The following is an 18564-nucleotide window of genomic DNA, read 5'->3' as shown; positions in this document are numbered from 1 at the left end:
AGGATGCTAGGGATAGGTTGGAGGCAGATGATCCAAAAGAAGAAGAAGAAGATGTCGACGTGGATGGAAGAAACCAAGGCTACTGCTGTTCACGCTGCTGAGGTTAGCCAAACACTGCAAACTAATCTGACACTGTGTGTGTACAACATTATACACGCCACAAAATGCCACACTTTTCAGCCACATTTAAAACATGAAGTGATTAATGAGGAATGGGATTAATGGTTTCAGATAGCTCCTAAAATACACATGAAATATTTGTTTGGCTGGTGCTTAACTTTGTAACTTTAAAGTGTGCAGCTTTTTAAATGTGTTCTTTCTTCCTTTTCTTTTAGACTAGTTGACTAGTCAAAGTTTTTACTCTCGTTTAAATGACTAGCAAATTAGTCACCAGGAACATCCCAAATCTTTACTACCATTTTTGTGTATTTCTTACTTGCTAAATAAGCCGTACACAGTGAAGCAACAAAGTTCTATTTGTGAGCGTCCTGCAGCGTCATTTTTAAGTGCAAAAAAAACCAAAACAAAACAAAACCTCCCCAGAATAACATATATCGCCTTGGACTCCAGGTATTGCTAGTGATGGCTGAATCCAGTTTGGATTTGGGGGACAGACACCCTCTCTGTTTTTAAGATTAGGCTTAAAACCTTCCTTTTTAATCATGCTTATAGTTGGGGCTGGATCAGGTGACCCTGAACCATCCCTTACTTATGCTGCAATAGGCCTAGGCTGCTGGGGGGTTCCCAGGATCCACTGAGTGTTGTTATGATCCTGGGTCTGTGGCCCTGCTTTTTCATTTTTTTTTTCTTTTACTTTTAATGTTGTTATTTAATGTTTCCTTGTTTCTTAGTTTGTGATTGGGTTTTGCAGTTTGAGTTCTGTACCTTTGAGTTCCTTGTCAGGGTTTTATTTGTAGCTTGACCTTTTTAGTTTATTGCGTTACCTGAGTCCCTGTGTTTTATCTTAAGTCTGCATCTGTCATGTCTGTTCACATTTCCTGCTTTACTTTGCTAGCCCTTGTCTCGTGTGTATTGTGTTCTGTTTTGCTTCCCCTCATCTTATTAGTTAATTCCATTCACCTGTTTTCTCCGGCTGTCTCTTCTTTCCCATTGTTGCCTCTTGTGTATATATTGTCTGCTTTCTCCAATTCCTTGTTGTGTCATTGTCATGGGTTCCCTTTCCACTGTGTTTTTCCCGAGTTCCATGTTATTTCCTAAAGATTCCTTAGTTCATGTTATTCTGGCTGTTAACCAGCAGTAAAGCTGCGTTATTCCAAGTTCAATCCAGTTCCACAAGTCCTGCTCTGGGGTCCAATTTCTGCATCCACACAGTGTAGCTATGACAAGTGTTTCTTCCTGTTAAAAGGGAGTTTTTTCGTCCCACTGTCGCCAAGTGCTAGGGGGTTGTTTCTCTGTAATTATTGTATGATTTTACTTTACAGTATAAAGCACCCTTCGCTGCACAGTTTCATGAAGTGTGTTATTTCACATATATATATATATATATATATATATATATATATATATATATATATATATATATATATATAAAATTTTTATTTTTTTGATAATCAATCAAAAGACATCTTTTCATTCAGTTTCAATAAGGAGTCACCAGTGAGCACTGAGTTATGTGGAATTTAACTAGCTTTGACTGTCTGTTTGTTCACATCATTTATTTCTTTGTTGCAGCTACAAGACAAAAGACTGGCTGAAAGAGATTTTATTGTGTAAAGTGACTGACAAAAATATGAGTTTGACAACTAAGGGTTGGGGGGTTCATGACTATATGCCAAGAGCTACAAAAATTGAACACATGTGGATGAAACAGGAAAATATTATTCATTTCATTTATGGGAATCCACAGCCAGCAGTGGAGTTGTGCTGAACTCTTTGATACCCAAGGACAAAGAGGTTAGTGGTCTGTTTCAACTTGGGGGGGGGGGGGGGGGGGGGGGGGGGGGGTATGTTAAGTGGGTGACATTGCAAATGCAGAGAATTTGCTTGCCTGCGTGCAGCTTGGCCACAAGACACAGAGAAGAGTGAGGGTTTCTCACCAGTGAGTCCGGTGGAACAAAACAGATTTTACTGAGAAATATTTTAGCTCTGGTGACGTGTATGCAGATTTCCATCTGTGGTTATGACTATAGGTAAGCTTTTTGGTTAAGATCTCGCAGATTTTTAATAAATTGTGCATAAAATTTCAGTCTCAGAATGTTGTTAATCCTTGACATATGTACAAAATGTCCCTTTCCTGCTTCATTTCATGTGCTAACAGAGCAAAGCATGGTCAGTTGTGGTATTCTGAGAATGAGCAGGCCTCAAGCAGCGATCCTAATTTTATTTCAGGAAGTGGAATTGGAAGAATGTGAAAAAGCATAAATATCAAAAGATGAAGTGTTGAGGATAAATATAAAACTGACAGGATTCTTTCTCCATCTCTGTACAGGTTATGAGGATTCTTTGAGGTTAAGCCTAACAGATTTCTCTTTGAGTGTTGTTTTATTTTAGTTTAGTGAGGCCATCTGGAATATCAGCGAAACAGTGCAGAAGTCAAAGTCTCATGTTAATTTTTTAGAGTTTGAGACTCGGAGTAAGAAATTTTTTTTTTTTTTTTTTTTTAACTTGACTGCAAATTCTCAGGACATAAATATTTTGATGCAGGCTCCCATACCTGTTTGTGTGGATAGACATTGATGTGGCATTTGATACATTCTTGTCCCATGTTAGCCCAGGAATTGCCACTCATCCACTTCCTCTTACACTTAGGGCACTTGTACTCGCCAAAGCATCTCTTCTTCCCTTGGTAGGGTGTCAATCCTTCACCTTTGGGTCTAGCCTGTAAAGAACAAAGCAAAGTGAATAAGATGCTTGCACATGTGGGAACTATAGACTGCATATATTGAAGCCCAAAGAGAAGGAACGAGGGGTAGATCTGAGAGAAACTGAGGAACACTGCACGCTCATATGGTATCGGCATGCCAGTGACGTCACAGCCATGCACCAAAACTCTTTATTGTGACGCAGAAGAAGAAAAACCACCTAGGGACACAGACAACAGCCAAGGAGTGACACAATCAAAAACAACCGGACTTTCCAATACTTCCACTGTTCTCTTAAGTTTGCTGTCTACAATATCTCTTAAAACTATGTCCAAAAAAATGTAGTTTATAAAACAGTTTCTGATGCAAACACTGCCCCAAATCCTCGTCCAGCAAACCTCGCAGCTGTGAGGGGAAAACCCCAGCGCAGTGCAGCCAAATACATCTAGGGGTGTAACCCGGCCAGTCAGCCAGCAAAATTTGCCCCTGTAATGAGTTTTATGCTTCAGTGGGAAATCTAAGCCGTAGCTAAGTCGTAACCACAAACCCTTCTGTAACCCTGCGCTGTAAACCTATGACATAACCTGACGTCACCTCCTTATAAATGTAACTAAACGTTGCATCGACGCAGCCGCAACAATTGTGATTTCCCTGTCCAGTATCATTGATTCCTCCTATGCATTTCCAGCTGGGTTTTTTTCGCCGCATTTTTTGAATTTATCAGTGAGAGAATAACAATCATCATCTCAATACAAGAAATAATAATCACAGCATCAACATAAGGACTCATTAATGTCAGCAAATTGCTGAACCCATCAGAATGGATGTGAGGCAATCTACAAAGAAGTGGAAAAACTTGAGGGACAAATACATTTGCCCCTGAACAAAAAATAACTTAAACCTGACCACAACAAGGTGTGGGGACTCGGGAGGAAAAAAAAAATCCCAGCATTTTATATGTTTCTATTGGCTGGCACTGCATATAAAACACCAGGACACAACCACAAGGTAATTAACACATAATGCACCAGCACATGTAAATGAGAGCAATGACAGCCAATTATGTAGTTAGAGGTTACAGGTTCTGCAAAGATTCGCTCAAGTCTAAATCAGTGATGTTGGCAAGTTCAGGTGATAATTCTGTGTGGATTGTCATCAATCAATGGTTTAATCATGTATGAATGTGCTACACATTATAAACAGAACAAGAGCACCGCTGAGCGAGTGCCAACGCTCGGCTGCTTTGGATTCGTAACAGGTGGGAGGGGTTGGGGGAGGGGTTCAAAGTGCTGTAATAGTAAAGTCGGTGAAGGATGGTGTGAAGTTTGTTGGGTCTAGCTTGAACAGTGTGCATCTATGGTATGAATTTGAACATCCTAGGTCACATCGTTGTCGAGTTATGGCCAACGTAAAATTTTTTGTGGAATAGATGCTGAAGCCAAGGCTATGACAACAGCTCGACCAAGTTAAAAATGTAACTTTATCCAGGTTTCGCATACTGCATCACATTTTATTCTAACTCTGACGGTTAAAAAAACAGTAAACTAAATGAACATCATCCTACATTTAATAAGACTAGAAATGAACAATGACCATAAATTTGTAGGAAAGTGTTTACTGAGTGGATCATTCAAGTTACAAGTCGGGTTACATTCTCTGCACAACTAGACTTCTTTGCAACCACAAGAGCCGCCCCCTGCTGTGCATTAGAAATAGTGCAGGTTCACATTTCGGACCCAGAGGCTATACTTGTCTTGTATCCATATCTTTACATCCATGAAAAGACATATATATAATATAGGAATGCAAACATTTGGTTTTTCTTTCAGCGCAGGTATTTTTACAGCTTCTTGTATTCAGCTGGATAGTAAGGGATGGTGAGATGACAGCAGGGTGTGTCCATCCTTGCTGTACTAAAATATTTCCACCTCCATCATATAGAACGCTCCTACAAACAGTTCTGGCACAGTTTGTGGTTTTGTAATTGACATTAACTTCCATTACATGTGTGTTAAATTACTCCTCCGATTCTCGTGAGGGAGATGATTACGAACAGTCGGTCATGAAAAAGCACTAGCCCGAGGGCAGCTTCGTCGTTAGCAGCCGCCCCATGACTTCATGTTGGCAACTTTATTTAGGCCGCTATAGCAGCAATGGGAGAAAAGACACATTTTTTCTCTAAAAGCATGCCTCAAATAAACGACTGCTTGATGTTTGCCAAAAAAAACCCCAAATGTACACTGATTAGTAAGTTTGTCAGAACTTGTCATTATCAATTTAAAACTCCATCACTGGAATAAAAAGAAAGAATCATCACAGAACTTCCACTTGCCAAGTGATAGTCATCATCAGGCTGGGAGTGGCCATATGGGCAAACTAATTTCTTCATTTGGGAAGCAAACACTGTAAATGTTTTATTATTTTACCCTTAAAAAATGTTTTCTTTATGAAAATCTCATCCAACAGACTGAAGTAATCCTCATGCGAAGCATGCAACTGCTGGCAGCTTTCCAAGGAAGTTAGGAAATGCTGTGCCTTTTACTTGATATCAGACCTGTCCAGTACACTCCTGATTCCCTGCATGACTGCAGACTGTTTTCATAATAACTTTAACATTGCTTGCAGATTCTGGAATGAATATCGGGGGTATGGGGTAATAAAAGTGAGAGGAGGAGGAGGGTTAAAATCAGTATTCCTGGTCTTCTCTTATTTTGTCCTAGCCCATGTATGAGTAATAAGAACTTTAATCAGGAGCATGTGGCTTCTTCAAACAGACGTCAGCACTTTGCATCAGCACCAGCGAGCCAATACTAAGTATGAGCGGCTGTGCTTCAATCGGGCCCCTCAACAGCATGACCTCAACGCCACTGTCAGTTTTGCATCTCCCACTGTGACAGCATGCAGGCTGGAAAATTTGACTTCTGCTGGCTCACACCAAACCAGTCTATATACAGTGACAGCGCTGTCTTGATGCAATCAATGGGCAATCTTGAAGACAATGCCATGGCAACATTTTTGTTTGAATGCTCGCCTACAAATGAGCTAGCTGTTATATAATCCAGCTATAAACAGGCTGCCATTCTTACTCTAAAATTCATTATAAAGCACAAGTACCAGCTGCAGTAAGACTAACCAGTGTTACATACAAGAAGATACATTTGACTATTTTGAGCTTAAAATAAAAAATAAACTAATCAGAGTACCAGGTGTATTGCCCAGGAGGTTTTACCTTACCCCCTTATTATTCAGATTTATTTACAAATCTGAACATAATCAGTAATAATTTCCCTGTGCAGCTGTTTGTTAAAATGTAAAAAAACAAAAAAAAAAACATCTCACTAACATTGTAGCCAGATCTCCGCAGGACAGAAACAGCACTCATCCTCCTCATGACCATTCCTCTCTTGTGCCATGCTGCTTCCAGGGCCCGGCTTTGACCTTTGGCTGCAAATTGTCCTCTGTCTGCATCTGAGCAATCTCAGATCAGCTCAAACTCTCTTTGCAATCATTGTGAAGGTGGCTCTATTGTGCACATGCAGTATACAAACCAAATAGTAACTGACTCTCAAGGTTGCCTGAGTCCTTTATGTGCAGAATATGCATGTGCTCTCTGTGTGTTTTTCCCCCACACAGACCAAAAACATGCTTGCTAGGTAACTCAGTGATCCTAAATAGGCTGGAGATATGAAGGTGTGTGGTTGTCTGTCTCTCTGTTAGTCCTGTGATTCACTGGCGCCCTGTCCAGGGTGTACCCCACCTTTCGCCTTATGTCAGCTGGAATAAGCATCAGCCGCCCCGCTGGGCGAAAACAATGATAAATATAATTATCGCAAAGTAACTTTACCTCAACAGAAATATGAGACATGGTCAATATAAAGTCGGTAGACATCATTCCCTCTACTTTTTAACATACTACATGAAAGGCCAGTGACAATGAGAACACCGCCGTGTTGAAACAATTGTGGTTGGAGTAGCATTAGAGCCACATCAGGTTAGGCTGACGTGCACAGCACAGAGCATAGGAGGAGCAGCATGTGTATCTTGGGCTACTGCAGCCACAGACATCAGTAAGTTAGGTTTGTGAGCGCGATAAAAGGCAGAATGACAGCAGAAAATGGTAAGGAAAACACAAGCAACAGCATTACCGAACATGACGGGCACAGCCCAAGGCTCAAAAGACAAGTCCAACAAAGAAACAGCACAGCATGAACTGCAAATTGTGTCTAAAGCATGTTTCCCAAAAAGGCAGGTAACACCACAAATCATTTTAACCATCTGAAGCAGTGCCATCCCTTAGAGCATGTATAATCCCATGCTTTACAGTTCCAGCTACTTTCTTCGCCTTACGACAAAAAACAAAGACACACAATGATATCCCAAGTGTAATAGCCTACTTTATTGTAAAAATACACGATGCCAGTAAGCACAGTCTAAAATGTCACATTTAAGTGGCTGATTAAAGTAACTGACCCTTGCTAACAAAACCCTGGTCATAAACATGTCTCTCAGATGGCTCTTTCCCAACTACACATGGAGTGCAGAGAGAGAGAGACGGCAAAACAACTGTATCATACTTCACTACCACATCAGATTTGTGGTCAAGTTGCACATCTGATCCATATATGAGCCTCACTGCCCACTTCATTGAGACAGTACTACACTTGATGTGCCCTTTTTAAAAAAATTTAATTTGCTTTTTGCCTAGGAGCACGAACGGACCACAACTGAGTGGATATGTCAGTTCTGTTTATGCTCTCCTTTGTCTACATTTGAAAGTACAGCGAATTTGTACTGAGGATATGTACAGAATGAAACGAGCCAGTCCGTTGCATGCATGCATAACATGTCCAATGGGCATACACAACATTGCACAACACGCACGAGCAAATAGTTGCATGCCCACACAGCCTCACGCTAGCATGTTGTCTGGGAAAGTAACACGTGTGAGGTAAAGGTGAGTGTACAGCAACTCATCAGTTCATTATTTGTACCTCTTTCCAGTAACAGAGCACCATTTGGGGGAAATTGTAAAGATGAATAATATATTATGAAAATAATACTTTTCACTGAAGAAAAGTTTGTTTTTGCTTTGTATATGATGAAGTTAATTCTTTACACCACTTCCACTTTCCTGCAGTCTCAAATTTAATTCTGTAGTCATCACTGTGGTCCAATCATTTTCTTGCCCACTTCTGTGAACCAATCAGCCTCCGTCTTTATATCTCAGTGCTCATCTGTCATTCTGCATTTCAGACTCGGAAAATCGGAATAAGCGAAAATCTGTAGCAGCAGGTCACATGCAAAAAGATCAGCCAAGAAAATAGCACTCTGTGCATGTCTATACAATATTATGGACACTACATAGCTAAAAGTGCAAAAAAGTAACGAAAAAAAAAAAACAATTTCTTTGGTGAACTATATCAAATCTGCTTTCCAAACTGTGGAATTCAGTTTTGCGCAACTGCAAAGTTCTTCAGGATTTATTTGGACATTTGAAGTCATAAATCTGAGTATTACTCACATTGTGGTCAGCTGCCGTCGGGCTATTGTAACATGCTGCCTCTCGTGGTGGTCTTCGAGTTTCATTAATGAATTAAGCTTTAGATTTCTTCGCATACATACAGGGCCAGTCCATCTGTTTACATCAGGGCAGTGAATTACAGCTCGAAATTCACAGCTGTAAACACTAATGGCTGAGTAAATATTTTAGTTAGGCTTGATTTCCAGAAAAAGAATCTTTAAAACAACATTTACAAACTGTCCACAATAGACACAATGACTAATTTAATGGAACTGCGTCATCACACAATGCAACACTCTGGAGATGAGCCTGCAACAGGAGGATGTGCTTTGCTTTCCGTTGCTCTCCACAGTTGAAACCATTCAAGCTTGTGACAAGGTAAAAGCTAAATGGACATATCTGACCAATTTAGAGCATTTTAGATGTCCGTCAAGTGGAAACAAGGGTTTGAAACAGTGAATCAGCTGATGGTGTCCGTGCTAGGAGGCTGCAAGTGGTGTTTGTCATATTAGTTTGACAGTGCTTAGTGTTTGTTTAAGCCCCTTAGAGCCCTGTGTGTCGAGATAAGGGTCGGTGTGTGTGTGTGTGTGCGTGTGTGTGTGTGTGTGTGTGTGTGTGTGGAGGACAGCGGCCTTCGAGAAGGCAGCGATGCTCCATAATCACAGCTAGTTTACCATATCCTCCTCTTGTCCAGATCACAGCACAGAGTCATTATATCACACAGACACACACACAATGGGTCAGTGAACTGTTAAACAAGCATACACACTATACACACATTCACTGATACAAAACATGGCCACACGCAGGCATAAGCAAGCTCTAATTTAACCTTTTTTCCTCCTCTTGTTCCCGACATAAATGCACGCACACAGACACACACACACATGCAAATTCCACATCCACAGGTTTTCATACACTCTTGAGACATAACTGGAAAGTCTCGGTTTCCTGAATTACTCCCACTCAGTGTTTCACCCTGCTACAAGAGCACAGATCATTCTTTGGCTAATATCACAGAATTAATGAGCACACAAAATGGTTTAAATGGAACAAACAGAGCCGTGCAATAGACAGTAAAACAGAAAGGGACACAAAAATGGGACGCAAGAGGCCAAGATTAGCACTACAGCTAACATCTCAGCTGAATTCGAAGCAGCCTCTGGTCTAAAACCTGACGGAAAAAAAGGAAAGTGGACAAATAACCACAAGCCCCACGTTTTTTGGAGAGACCCTCCAATCAGTCCCTCTCAGGAGGGTGGAAAGACGGAAGAAGAAACTGAGAGAAAGAGAGAGGAGGAGAAGGGGAGGGAGGAGGAAATCTAAATCCAAAGCAGATGGTTTCCACAATGGCAACATGAGAAACACAGAGCTGTCGTAAAATTGCTGCTCTGCTTTCAATTAGGCCATACATTGCAGTGACTGAAGGGGGGGTGAAACAGCGTTAACTAACCACTTTAGCGCTGCCCAAAACTATGGTGGACTCAACTCGTTATCATGTGGAGAAATGCAGAGAGAATTCTCGAGGGGGGGGGTTGATTTTATGATTATAAAGACACATCCATGCATTTTCTTAACCACATATCCAATTTGGGCTTGTGGAGGGTTGGTGGTGGGGTCTATACTAACAAACATAGGGCAAACAGTGGAGTAGTACACCAAGACGCAGGCAGAGCATGCAGACTGTGCGCCCTCTTACGTGCATGTAAGCTTTACAAAAACAACAATATTAGGGATCTGAAGCACAATTACAGGCAGACTGCTGAATTTTAAGAGGTGCGTTTAAGTGACAGATCACAGTCTAGACTACACTGAATGGGATATCTTAAAATTTCAGGGTAAATCAGGTAGGTGAAATGAATGTGAAATGGATTAAGAGGTATGCAGCCCAGGCATCTGACTCTGACATTGCAGTTTGAATACCATTTTGCCACAAAACCATCCTGAAATTCTGATCCATTGTAAATTGCTAAAAGATGTCTTGTATTACTGACCACTGGAAAAATGTGGTCCTGACCACTGTCTGAAGCCTAAAGTTGACCTTGCATTCGTGTTGATTTTACATTCCAGGCTAAGAGTAATGGACAGTGGACGGACACCAGACTGTACAGTGTTAGACACTGAACCATTAATCCTCCATTAGGTTACCCTTGATTTAATATTTGACATCCCTTCTAAACCAAATATAAAAAGGAATCATGCTAAAGACGTTTCCTTTCAAGGTTGTGGATATGAGATTTCATACTTTCTCCACATATTAGAGGAGACATTAACCTTGAATTGGATTTCCTATATTTTCAGTCTGCAGACAGCAACTCAACTAGACAGTAAGAGACTAGCACCAATGTGGCGATCACAAAATATCAATAAAATCCAGCACCTTTTGAAGCAGTGACAGGTGAAATAGCCGTTAGCAGTGCAAAACAGAAGGGCACTGAGTTAAACTAATCTCAGCTGAGATGACCGAAGAGCAGAAAATACTGATGGGAAGCAGGAAAGAAGTTTACCTACACAACCGGAGCCTGAAATAACAACTAGTGATCAACTGTCATTTAGAAAGTGATAGGTGACAACAAGCAACATGCTTTATATGCACACGAGGATTAAAGTTTGTGGTTCGATGAGGGAAAGAGTAGAGTCAGGTGAATGTAGGATTTTTAAGACTGTCACTGATACCGATATTAAGTGAATTACAAATCTGATATAATGGCCAGCATTTTTTTCAAACACACAAAACATAAACTGAGTTTCCTAATATTTGTTATGAGTCCTTACTGAGATAATATGACAATGCAGTTTACGTGTTATGTTCTGCCCGACTCTGCTCAGAGCTGGTTGTTTTGTTTGTGGCGTTTCAAACACATTTCGCCAACAGGAATGTTGCAGAGCACCCTCTGGTAGACAAACTATGCAACATCAACATTCATAACATGAATGAAGGGTCTTTTTTCTCTTTTTTTATTTACTTTCTACATTTTCATTGATCAGCTGTTATAAATGACAATACCAATATATCAATTGGGCTTTAGCAAAGAGAAGATTTGGTTGAGCAACTGTATAAGAAATCTTCTGAATCCAAACTGCTGTCAAATGCACTTAATTGTCAGTGGGCCACCCCCTAAATCTTTATATTTTGCCTACATTTCCATCTATCTTGGTATGATGTGCAGTGCGTCCTCTGAGCAAACTGCACAAGTGGTGGATAAAAGAAGATGTGGCAGGCCTAAAAAACTGTCTACAGCAGATGAGCATTATCTGATAGTCATGTAGTCAAGAAATAGGGAAAAAAGTTCAGCAAAGATCTGAGAGATGTATCCAGGCCTTCAGTTGATCCAGCTACTGTTCACCGAAGCCTTGTCGGAAAAGGTCTCAATTTAAGGATGGCTGTCAAGAAGCTTCTTAAGGAGGGAAACATTCCTGGAGACTACTTAATGACAGAGAGCTGCCTACGAGAGTTCAGGCTGTGTTGAAGAATAAAGGCGGTCATACCAAACTTGACTTTCAAGCTCATTAGAATTGTACAAACTCGGTTTTTGCCTCATATGCTGTATTTACAATTATGTATGCACGTTTCAATAAATTGCTACACCTGTTTTTCATTTTCTAAGAAAAATATTAAGAAGTGAAGGTCAAGTACTGTAATTTCACAGGTGGTGCATCTCAAGTTATCAGCTATTATCTATTAATAGATAATGATTATCTAACATAACTATTAGACATAGAAACAAACAAGCAAAGCCAAGGCTACGCGATTTCATTGTGTGATATTCTTCTGTATGATTTGATAATACCATTAACACACCGCAAAGTTAAAATGATCACAGAGATGCAGACAGGTCAGTGATTCATAACAGAAGTGTCCCATTCACATTGGAAAGGAAGAGCCTAAGGTTGTTTATAAAACCACATCAGAAGAAGCCAAAAAAAACCCAAAAAAACATTTGTTGGTTTCCTTGGGTGAAAATAATTCTGACAAAACAATTTTTGTGCACCATCTGGTTTGGGTTGAGCACATCAAAGCAATTCACATGTGAAACATGGAAACTATTCAATAAAAGTTGCATACTTTCACACGCTGCATTTTCTTAAGTGGTATTCATTTCCACATAGCACCTAGAACAACAAACACCAGAGCAGCACTCTTTGACACATCTCACTTCCCTGTTTCTTAGTTAAACCACTTCATCTCCTTAACCATCACTGCCCGCATTGTCCAGCATCACAGCAACTAAAGAATAAAGATCTGAGGATGCGGTCGTCACCCTGTCAGTTAGAACTCAGAGCCAAGTGAGGGCGTGCAGATGGCCACTGCTCCAAGACTCTCACAAGAATGACACTGTCCCCACCTCAGCTGTGTGCCACTGCACACAGAACAAGCATTTTTTTATTGGCTGTTTCCGCTGCTGGACTAAACAGCCGCGACTTCATGCCAGAACCTCAGTCAGGTGCATTATGGGAACTATTTATCAATCCCACCATGCAGTACAAGCTCTAAATACAGCCACTGTTTTCTGTGCATCTCTCTCTCTCTCTCCCTCCCCCCTGCAATCGTTCTCACCTCTCTCTCGCTCCTTTGCTGGTGCAGCTGTCTCTTTATAATGCCTGTAAGGAAAAGTGGCTGAAAGTGACGAGAGGAACAGGTGTTTAAGTGATAAATTTGCCCTTCCTTAAGCACAATGCACCTCTGTTTATGAAAACAATCCCCCCTGAATAAGGCAGCATAAAAGACAGACAATATACTCAGGGCTGCCCCAGAAAAACAAGTAGAGGGAAATTATAGGGTGCAAAATCTCTCTTTGCAATCAGCATCAGAAGAAAAGCCTGGTTGGAGCCTGTTTAAAGCAACATGCAGTCAAATTACTGAGTAAAACAAATATGTTAATTACAGTCAGATGCAATTAATCCAAGTATACATACTGTGACTGATAATTGCACTTAATGACCTAAGACGTCATTGTACATTGCATGTGTCCCCCCATTAAAGGAAGACAACGCGCACATTTAAGATTGCCACATGCAAAGAAATAATTTATAATCATTTTTTAAAAAGAAAAACTCTCTCAGCCTTTGGAAACAATTGCAAATTTATTACAAAGCAAAGCTGTGTTTTTCAAGTATCAAAGTTAGAGCAGCCTTAATCCTAGCTTGTTGGCACAGACCCTAAACTGCTGGGCTGCTCCCCAGCGTTCCGTAGCGCTCCGATCACTACCTAGCATCTGGAAACCATCAGTGTAAACAAAGGAGCAGCGGAGGCGCTCAAGCCCCGCTCTGCCTCTCCGCATCCCAAAGGACATCGCTCAGAGAGCAACAGAGAAGACCAGACCCGAACCTGTGCACGTGTGCGTGCACGAGTGTGTCCGTGAGCATATGTGTATGTCTGCTCCAGTGTCCTCATCTCAGGATCTGTATTTAGTTTGGCTGGAGTTCAGAATGAGATAGATTTACAGATACAGCGGATGGGATCCAGTCCACAATGTTAGCTTTGAGTCTTTTCAGAGTTTTTGTTTGGTTTGGTCATTAACCGTAGCATTTCTGATAAGACTTCTAATTGCTTTAATGTGGTTTCAGTTAGCGTGCTAGTCTCAGCGGTTTGATGAAAGCTGCTGCTGGGGGGGGAAGGAGGGAGGCAGGAACCTGGATGTGGTTTAAACCTGAGAACTGGTTCTCCTCTGTGAAACATCAAGAAAAGATCAAAGGATCAATTGCGCCTGATTCTTCACCTAAACATGACGAGGAAATATTTCCTCAACATATATCTATTAATCATGTAATCTGATCATTTTCAGTGCAGCTGAAACTTTCAAAATGTTGTTTGAGGAGCCTTCAAATGCAGAACTTCACACTGTGATGCTTGGGTACTCCACTGTGTATACACCACAAACTACACCCGGGTTTTGCAGTTGTGCCTTCAACCTGTTACACCACAAAAGAAAGCCTGTTATTAGTCTATATGAAGATAGATGTTTTCACCGTGAATGCAGCTTTCACTTATTTTAGGATTATTCATGCCAAAGAGTCAATAATCAAGCTTATAATTTTCTCCGTTTACGCAACAAAAAGTGCATGTGTGACTTTCAAGGCACATATTTAGTGGAAAATTTCAAACAAAAGCAACTTAGTAATGCTATCTGCAGTATGAGCACAGAGGCTTGTATCTGCCTCGTATCCTCGCTGTAGTTCCACTGCTCCACATCCACAACTGCTGAGATAAGCATTCTTATCTTCTACAGTTGTCTCTAAATATAAACCATAGCATTACACATCATGTACTGCACATAACTGCAGTCGGATACACTTTGGTTTACACAAACACACACATTCGCACTTCTTGTACCAGCAAGCATGCAAATGCATGCATGCAGTAATCCTGCAGAAGCAAGTTAACACAAACACAGTATGACTAAGGTCAGTCAAAAGTGTCCAAACTTTTGACTGGTACTGTACTTTTTTTTTTTTCATTTGTTTGTGTGGTTCAGTCTTAGGGTTATGCAAGCTTAAAAGAGGTGTGGGTGTTTTTTTGGAAGCTGCTTTTCAAAACAAAAGCATCCGGTAGTAAAAATAATGCAAATGCACATTATTAGTAGATATTAATCTCACCCAAAAAATGCTGTTTATTTGTTATTGTAGGTTCCAGTCTCTTTCATATAATTTGTCACCCATGTCCATTTTTACAGAGCTGCACCAAGAGGAAAAAAAACACTCCTTAAGCTACTTCTCAAATCTATTTAAATTTACCGGCATAGTGCCTATGGTTAGCATGAGAGAAGGTACAGGCAATCATTGGTGGTTTATTTTAATGTTACCAAAGTAGATAACATTATTATACAGGGGTTCACAAATCACACATAACCCATTGGCTTTACTGAACACACAGCATATCGAGCGGGTTTGCTGCTGAATGTTTTTATTTGCCTCCCTTAGAGTGTATAAAAGACTACAACTTCCTCTCTTAGGATTATGTTGTCTTCATTTTATTACCCCAACACAGCACTGATAAAACATTGTTTTTATTTTATAGTTTGTGTGATGAGGGTGTGTTTCTGTAATGAAGTTAACGTCTACAAAGCACCTGCCAGCTGCCACTGTCCAAAAAAAAAAAAAAAAAGAAAAGAAAAAGCAGATGCTGGAATTATTATTTGTCTACTTTTTTAAATTCTGTGTAAAAGCAATGTCCTATTTTTGCATCAGTGGAGATCTGGATGGCATATTAGTATCATTACACAATGCTCTTGTGCCAGTTTTGTTGATAATAGTGGAACCTCAGTAGCCATGTTTACATGGACACAAGTAACCGGATTTAAAGCCTGACCAGAATAAAAATGCTTCATGTAAGTACGTAAGATTCTGACCCAGTCACGCTCCTTCAGATCAAAATTTCCTTCAGATCGAGACAGATTGGTTATACCGATTGTTAATCAGATCAGTGTGCATGTACTCGATTCTTCCAATGTTCAGGGTGAAATTATCCTTGCTACACGTCTGCTCCGTCAGTCACACGTCGGCGTACTGTATTTCCGCTTTTACAGCAGCTAGTAGCAGACATGGCTGGAGTGAAATAAAACCAACACAAGCAGAAACAAAAGTACTGCTTGGAAAGGTGACGATAAAACAAGACAAACTGTTGACTTCCCATGTCTCGTTACTCCTGATTTGTTCCTGCTGTGTTTCCCACCTGTTTTACCCTAACTTTGTCTTTTGTCGCATCCTCCCTCGCTCTGTAGTTTCCCCTAGATCGCTAATGTTTGTATTCCTGTCTCCAGAGCTGCCTTTATTTTATATTTTTAAGAGTCTCCAGCATTAAAGCTGTTTTTTTTGGGTTCATGTCCTATCTCTTGAGTCCTGGATATTGGGTCCATATCCTGCCTGCTCCACAGCGTTGTCTGACAGCAATAGCTACAATGCTATCTGAACCAGGACATCAGCACACATCTGCCTTTGATTACAATATAAAGGATTTGCCTGTTTATCGCTGAGCAGAAAAGGTGAGACCAATGCATCTGAACAACCTCAAACCAGGCACAGAATTTGTTCAGGTCCCCACCAAGAAATTACAAGATTGGATTGTAGATGGTTGTTAAGATAGGCAAGAAACGGATGTGCCTAAAGAGATTTCTTCATTTATTAAAGAGAGTTTACTTGGGTACAGTAATACTTTCAAGAAGTTACCATTTACTGGGTGAAAAAAACTGCAAGTATACAGTATATAAATTTAACAATTAAACAAGAGCACCACTGAGTGAGTCGTAATCAGGGGGTGGGGCATGGGGGCTCAAAGTGCTGTTATTGTAAAGTCATTGAACAAGTGTGTGAAGTTTGATGAGTCTAGCTTGAACAGTGTGCATCTATGGAGTGAATTTGAACATCCTAGGTCACATCGTTCTCGAGTTACTGCATCACCAAGATACTCATAAAACTTGACCTATGACCTTTACCTTTAGGTCAAGGTAGCCGAGATTCGAGCTTGTCCGAGATTTTTAGTAGATGCATCTATTGTGTGAATTTGAACATCCTAGATGAGATTGTTCTCGAGTTATGGCCAAAGTTAAAGTTTTTGTGGAAAAGACGCCAAAGCCAAGGATACTCCACCACCTCGACTTTTTCTTAGAAGCAGCTGAGCTAAAAAATGATATTTAATAAACTTTTTATTTCCCCTAACTCTACAATCAGTTTTCTAATATAGCTTCTAACAGATATAAGTTAGCAAAAGGTATGTGAGCTCTCTAGATATGACTTCTCTAAGTTTACCACCACAGTCACAGTCATCAGCCACTCAACTAGCACTTATCTGAACCTGCTCTGCACCCATGTGGGTCACAGTGCTATTCTTAAAAAGGTTTCATATTCTACAAGCTCTTTATTTTAGCTATTCGGATATGCCCTCGCCATTCATTACACTATAAAAAGGAGTTTACTCACAATAGCACATCCTTAGTTGTTTCGAGGTCTAAATATGTCCTAGGAGGCGTTTATGCTGTCATAGAGTCTTTTGCCTCACTTACTCTCAGGTGTTAAGTGTGAGAGACGCAGCAGAGAGAGAGAAGAGGACGGTGAAAAGTAAAACATGTGGTATGTGGAAAGGAGCCATAACAATGTTGATATACAACCGAGTCCCCAGCTATAATCAAATCCACAGCTATTTTAAAGCGGCAATCTTTTCCTGAAAGGATCATAAGCCCACATCGACCTGAAACAGTAAAAATATAGATATATCAGCAGTGCAGTGTATATAAGGTGGACAGCAATGCGTTTAAAATGACCAGATGCTGAATATTTTCAAGTGTGATGCGGTGACACTGCTCTTTTGGGTTTCAGGGTTTAACCGCCAAGATCGCATCTTTTCATAAATGAGTTTGTTACCCTCATTCACAGGGAAAAATTTGAGAGGAGCGCCACTCCAACTGCTTTAAAATATAACCACAAGTCCATTTCGAGACCCATGGAGACGCCAGAATAGTTCATTCTTGGAAAAGGCCTCTGCTTGGCAGCGTAAGCGCACAGTGTGTGCATCTGTGTGTGTTTTTGTAGACTTTTGCACTCTACGTGTGTTTTCCTACTGAGAGAGACTGTAGCACAGAAGACACACAAAAACTGCTTTCTATAATCACCTTAAAACAGAACAAGTACCTTGATTGAACTTTTTCTCATATTTTCTAGAGAAGTCCAGTAACACTACAAGGCAATTTCGCTTATGTTTAGTCTGCTCTATGACAGGCTGAGATATCACGCAGGGCAAAAGGTAAATCAAGACATCTGCACCAAATATAAAACATCCCACAGCTATCAGTCATGTAGATAAGTGGAGAGACTTTTCCACAAAGTATCAGCTAAGATGTTTTGTATTTTGTAATGTCATTACTGCCCACCAAGAAATCGCTGAAGAACTTTAACAAGAACCATATAATAGATCATAAAATGAACGTGTTTTCAATTCTTACATTTGCCCCTTTAAAATAAAAAATAAATAGCACAATGAAATACACACAGTAATACATATACGGCACAAATAAAAAACATCTCTGCAGGAGAGCATCTTTGACCAGATGAATTAGATTAGCTTTTTTGTAAAAAAACAAAAAAACAAAAAAAAAAAAAACATTACATGCAGACATTCATGTGTTTTAGAATTTGAACAACATATGTTTGTCAGTGGCTTAATTTAGCAGAAGGACCCTAAAACATAAGTTGCCGAAACAATTAAGCTCTCACTAAGTGTGTTGTGAA

At 40.3% G+C, this 18564-nt stretch overlaps 1 protein-coding gene across 1 annotated transcript in view; it reads right to left on the bottom strand.

The window, feature by feature from the left end:
• The window catches only part of zcchc24 (zinc finger, CCHC domain containing 24), a 44095-nt gene that overhangs the window by 8755 nt on the left and 16776 nt on the right, over positions 1–18564 (bottom strand). Inside the window, exon 3 of the mRNA XM_030747849.1 lies at positions 2675–2839. Coding sequence (XP_030603709.1) covers positions 2675–2839 — 165 coding nt within the window. The remainder of the gene's footprint in view (positions 1–2674; positions 2840–18564) is intronic.

The sequence above is a fragment of the Archocentrus centrarchus genome, chromosome 15, assembly GCF_007364275.1.
Source record: "Archocentrus centrarchus isolate MPI-CPG fArcCen1 chromosome 15, fArcCen1, whole genome shotgun sequence".
Taxonomy (NCBI): domain Eukaryota; kingdom Metazoa; phylum Chordata; class Actinopteri; order Cichliformes; family Cichlidae; genus Archocentrus; species Archocentrus centrarchus.
This window is presented reverse-complemented; position numbering and strand designations above follow the sequence as displayed.